The 6,000-nt window shown below is 45.7% G+C and overlaps 1 protein-coding gene across 1 annotated transcript in view; it reads right to left on the bottom strand.

The window, feature by feature from the left end:
• Positions 1-442: 442 nt before the first annotated feature.
• CFAP57 (cilia and flagella associated protein 57) overlaps positions 443-6,000 on the bottom strand; it is a 75,946-nt gene continuing 70,388 nt past the window's right edge. Inside the window, exon 22 of the mRNA XM_007164632.2 lies at positions 443-789. Within this exon, the coding sequence (XP_007164694.2) occupies positions 575-789 (215 nt within the window). The 3' untranslated portion in view covers positions 443-574. The remainder of the gene's footprint in view (positions 790-6,000) is intronic.

The following is a 6,000-nucleotide window of genomic DNA, read 5'->3' as shown; positions in this document are numbered from 1 at the left end:
GGCTGGCAGGGGAGAAGGCAGGTCAGAAGCGACAGGCGGCCCTGCCCTTGAGGTCCAGAGAAGAGCGGGGAGGGGCGTGAGATCTCTGCAGTGACAGGCAGCCCTGCCCTTGAGGTCCAGAGAAGAGCAGGGAGGGGCGTGGGATTTCTGCAGCAACAGGCAGCCCTGCCCTTGAGGTCCAGAGAAGAGTGGGGAGGGGCGTGGGATCTCTGCAGTGACAGGCAGCCCTGCTCTTGAGGTCCAGAGAAGGGCGGGGCGGGGCGTGGGATCTCTGCAGCGACAGGCAGCCCTGTGCCTGGGCAGGGACTAGCAGTGGTGGCTTTGGACGAGCAGGAGCCCCCCGGGCCTCAGGGTCCCTCTCTCCCTTCCTCCCTCCCCAGCTCCCTGGCTAAGCAGAGAGTTGGACGTGACTGTGGGAGAACACCTTTATTCTGCCCGTGTCCCAGGTTCCCCAGGGCAGGAGGGAGAGGCTGGTGTGGTCAGGGCTGCAGGGGCTGCAGCCCAGAGTCAGGCTGGGGACGACAGGAGCACCGTGCTTCTTCCGGCCTGGCTGGAGACGGCTCACCAGAGGGGGTCACTTGGTCTGCAGCTTTAAGTCTGCTTCTGCCCCCAGGAGGGAAGGCAACCGCATCCCGGCAAAGGGGTGGAAGCCTGGGACCTGCTCTTGTTCTTGGATCTGGTCTCTGAGGCGCTGGATCTCCAGGCGCTGCATCTCAATGATTCTCCCAGTTTCTTCTTGCTCATTCAGTCTCACGGTGGGAGGCATGCCTGGCAAGTCTTTGCCGGACTCTGTAGGGGACAGAGCAGGACTAGTGTGGGCCTGTTACTGGGCTGCTGCAAAGCTTATCCTCCCTTCCGCCTCTAACCTCCACCCCCGCACACATTTATGGAGCACCTGCTATGGGGTAGACACTCCAACCCAGATGCTAGCGAGATGGAGATGAGCCATTTCACTGTCTAGCAGAGCAGGAGAAACGAAGAGACACGCTTTGGAGTGATAAGGCAAATGCTAAACCTGACCTCAGCCCGGCCCCTCTCCTGAGCCCCACAGTGTGCCTGCCCCGAGGCCCCTTCCACTGGGGGCTGCTCAGTCCCCACACCCCAAGCAGAGTGGCACTCTCCTGTTGACCCGGGCTGCCCTCCAAGCTGCCAGTCCTCCTCCTCACGTAAACCTGCTCCGGAGACCCCTCTCTAGCCCTCCTGCTGTGGCCACTCACTCATGTTCCCTGAGGACGTCCCCCGAGACTCTCAGCCATCCTCCTGCCTCAGTGCTGTCCTGGGTGATGCTGGTGTCCACGAGGGTCCACGGCTCACCCCACTCCCTGGCCTCACGAGGCTAAACTCTCAGCATTAATTGTTTGGCCTGCACGCCAGCTCCACACCCACTCTGTGGCTTCCCCTCCCTCGTCCCGCCCAGGATCTTTCACTCTAGCGCTCCATTCACCTCTTCTTAGACTGAATTTAGACTTCATCTTCCCGGACAACTCCATTTTTTACCTACCAAATGGGTTCCTCTTAGATTCACTCCTTTTCTGACCAGGTAGACCCACAGTGAGTTTCTTCTCCCGTCTAGATGCCTCGTCCCTCTGCCCCAGGTACCCTGCCCAGCCTACATCCAAGATAATCTGAGCATCCAGGGTCGCCACTTTCACATCTGGCCTGCTGCGCGTTACCGATAAAAGTAACACACGAGATTCAAGTTCTTGGTTTCCAACCCCAGACGGACTTTATGTCCATAGTCAGCAAACTCTCATTCCCCACAGCAGCACTTAGGAACTTCAATCTTTACTCCAACTCCTCTGCCCTACTTAGAAAAAAAAATTGTGGTAAAATCTATATAACATAACATTTGCTATCTTAACCGTTAAAAAAAAATTTATTTACTTATTTATTTATTTGGCTGCACAGGTCTTAGTTGCGGCACTTGGGATCTTTGTTGCTGCATGTGGGATCTTTTAGTTGTGGCATGAGAACTCTTAGTTGCGGCATGTGGGATCTGGTTCCCTGACCAGGGATCGAACCTGGGCCCCCTGCATTGGGAGCGCAGAGTCTTAGCGACCAGACCACCAGGGAAGTCCCTTAACCATTTTTAAGTGTATGGTTTAGTAGTGTTAAGTGCATTCACATTGCTGTGCAACTAATCTCCAGAACTCTTCTCATCTCGAAAAACTCAAACCCCATCCCCATTAAACAGCCCCTCAGTCCCCCCACCCCCAGCCCCTGGTAGCCACCATTCTGCGTTCTGTCTTTATGAATTTGATGACTCTAGGTATCTCAGGTAAGTGGAATCATACGGTATTTGTCCTTTTGTGTCTGGCTTAGCATAATGTCCTCAAGGCTCATCTATGTTGTATCATATGTCAGACTTTCCTTCCTTTTAAGGTTGAATAATATTTCATTGCATATATAGACCACATTTTGTTTATGCATTCATCTATTGATGGAAATTTGGGTTGCTTCCACCTTTTGGCTACTGTGAATAATGCTGCTATGAACATGAGTGTACAAATATCCTCTTTGAGACCCTGCTTTCACTTCTTTTGGGTATAAACCCAGAAGCGCAATTTCTGGTTCATATGGTAACTCTGTTATTAATTTTTTGAGGAAACACCTTACTGTTTTCCATAGTGGCTGTACTGTTTTACATTCCAATCGACAGTGCACCAGGGTTCCAATTTCTCCAGACCCTTGCCAACACTTGTTACTTTCTGGGTTTTTTTTTTTTTTTTTTTGGTTTGGTTTTTCTTTTTGGTTTGGTGTATTTTGATAGTAGCCATCCTAATGAGTGTGAGGCAGTATCTCATTGTGGCTTTGATTTCATTTCCCTAATTGTTAGTAATACTGAGCATTTTTCATGTGCTTGTTGACCATCTGTGTATCTTCTTGGAGAAGTGTCTATAGTCCTTTGCCCATTTTAAAATCAGGTTTGTTTGTTTGTTTGTTTTGGAGTTGTAGGAGTTCTTTATATATTCTGGACATTGTCCCCTTATTAGCTGTATGATTTCTCTCATTCCATAGGTTGCCTTTTCACTCTGTTGATTGTGTTCTTTGATGCACAGAAGTTTTAAATTTTGACAGTCTAATTTATTATATATTTTCTTTTGTCGCCTGTGCTTTTGATATCATATCCAAGAAATTATTGCCAAATCCATCCTCTCCTCTGCTCTTAATGGATGACGTTGCCACCCTCTTCACTGAGGATCTGTGTCTCCAACTCCCTCACCACAGTCAAGCTTCTCTCAGTGGAAGAGGGGTCTCTTTCCTATCCTCTGCCAACCCCTTCCCTGGAGGAAAAACTAGAAAAGAACAGATGATGGTGGCCAAGGAAGAGAATATTTTAAAGAGGAAGTGGTCAGCAGTGGCCAGTGGCCAGCCTTGCCTTGGCCTCTAATTGACCTGATGGGGCCAGCATTCAGAGTACTCGACTTATCCCATCCTTCCCAGGAGAAGTCTGGATCCTTCTCTGTCTGCCTTTGCTCCTTGCCTCTTCTCCTTTACTGCAATTTCTAGACTCTTGATCTTTCTAGGCTCTTGATTGCTTCTCTTTTCTAGGTCTTGACCCTTCATCCTCCTTCTGCTACTGGTTGTCCCTGGTAACCATCTCCTCAGTCAAGCTGTGGCCCAGCCATGGAGCCCTGGGAAAAGTAGCACCCCTGGGAAGGTACAGCACACAAAAGCCTACCAGCCCGTCCACCTACCAGCCCATCCACCTTCTTGGGCCTGCATCACTCGCCTCTGCCTAGTTTCTGTTTACCTCCCCGTCTGCTTTTTTCATATACGTATTATAGGCATCTCTATATTTTCTTTGGAGAAATGTCTATTCAAGTCCTTTGCTTATTAAAAAAAATTTTTGTTGTTGTTGTTGTAGTTAAGTTGTAGGAGTTCTTTATATATTCTGGATGTCAACCCTTTATGAGATATGTGATTTTCAAATATCTTCTCCCATTCCATGGGTTGCCTTTTCACACTTGTCGATAGTGTTCTTTGATGCACAAAAGCTTTAAATTTGGATGTAGTCCAATTTATCTACTTTCTTTTTGTTGTCTGTACTTTTGATGTCATATCTAAGAAATCATTGCAAAATCTAATATAATGAAGTTTCCCCCTATATTTTCTTATATGAGTTTTATAGTTTTAGCTCTTATGTTTAAGTTTTTGGTTCATTTTGAGTTAAATTCTTTTTTTTAAAAATAAATTTTATTTTTATTTATTTATTTATTTTTGGCTGTGTTGGGTCTTCGTTTCTGTGCGAGGGCTTTCTCTAGTTGTGGCGAGCGGGGGCCACTCTTCATCGCGGTGCACGGGCCTTTCACTGTCGCGGCCTCTCTTGCTGCAGGGCACAGGCTCCAGACGCGCAGGCTCAGTAGTTGTGGCTCACGGGCCCAGCTGCTCCGTGGCACGTGGGATCTTCCCAGACCAGGGCTCAAACCCGTGTCCCCTGCATTGGCAGGCAGATTCTCAACCACTGCGCCACCAGGGAAGCCCCCATTTTGAGTTAAATTTTGTATATGATGTAAGGTAAGGGTCCAACTTCATTCCTTTGCATGTGGATATCCAGTTTTCCCAGCACCATTTGTTGAAAAGACTGTCCTTTCCTCATTGAATAGTCTTAACACCCACATTGAAAATCATTTAACCATATATGTGAGTGTTTATTTCTGGGCTCTGTATTCTATTCCATTGGTCTATATGTCTATATTTATGCCAGTACCATACTGTTTTGATTACTATAGCTTTGCTGTAAATTTTGAAATAAGAAGTGTGAGGCCTCCAACTTTGTTCTTTTTCAAGAGTTTTAGCTATTTGGGGTACCTTGAGACTCCCAATGAATTTTAGAATGGATATTCTATTTCTGCAAAAAAAATGTCATTGGGATTTTGATAGGGATTACATTGAATGTGTAGATCACTTTGGATAGTATTGACATTTTAATAAATCTTCCAGTCCATGAACAAAAGATGTCTTTCCATTTGCTGGTGTATTCTTCAATTTCTTTCAGTGGTTTTTTGTAGGTTTTCAGTGTACAGGTAGTCCTTCACCTCCTTGGTAAGTTTATTCCTAAGTATTTTATTCTCTTTGATGCTATTGTAAGTTAAATTGTTTTCTTAATTTCCTTTTCAAATTATTCATTGTTAGTGTATAAAAATGCAACTGATTTTTGTGTGCTGACTTTATATCCCGCAATTAGGATTTTTTTCTTTGCCCTCTGGTATTCTAGAATTTCATGATGATGGACCTGATGGTTCTATTTTTAGCCACTGTATTGGGTACTAGGTAGATCTAACAGCTTCTTAAAGACTTTCCCTCTTGCTTTCAGTCACACCTTCACCCCCACTTCCAGAGATAGCTGCTTCTGCTAATTCCTGAGCCTTTCAGGGGTTCATCAGGTTTCTTCTAGGTTCCCCACTCCTGGCTTAGGATTCAGGTTTCTCGGGTCTATGAAGTCAGTAACCACTCATCTATCCATTTTCCAGCTTTCAAAATTGTACGTCTCTTGTTTCCATTGTGTTTTCTTTGGTTTATTTATGCCATTTTAGTAGGTTTTCAATTAGCCATCTTTAATTAGACGTTCTAGTAATATGGTTTTAATAACTGAAAACCAAGCAGGTGTGTCTATTAGGCCTGTTGGTTAATTGTTGTGTAAATGACAATATAAATGTTGCTAAAACTAAAATTGTGGTTGGGGATGATAACCTCTCCTGTTCAGATACAGAATTCTTCAAACTAACTGAATTGGTCAGTTTTAAACAACATAGGAATGTATATTTTGAGCTAACTTGTTTTGGAGGCCCCATGTTCAGAACCAGAAGCTAGACTTAGGTTCTTCATGATCAAGGCAGACAATTGGTAGTACCTGTCTTCAGCCATTATCGATGAAACCTCCCTTGAGTAAAGCTCTATGACACAAGTGGCATGATGTTTGGTTTGCTTCAGAATAATCTACTATGGGTGTGGGAGGGAATAACTGGGTGGGGGGGGCGTGGTGATACCAATGAAGCA

The sequence above is a fragment of the Balaenoptera acutorostrata genome, chromosome 1 (genome assembly GCF_949987535.1).
Source record: "Balaenoptera acutorostrata chromosome 1, mBalAcu1.1, whole genome shotgun sequence".
In the NCBI taxonomy this organism is placed as follows: domain Eukaryota; kingdom Metazoa; phylum Chordata; class Mammalia; order Artiodactyla; family Balaenopteridae; genus Balaenoptera; species Balaenoptera acutorostrata.
This window is presented reverse-complemented; position numbering and strand designations above follow the sequence as displayed.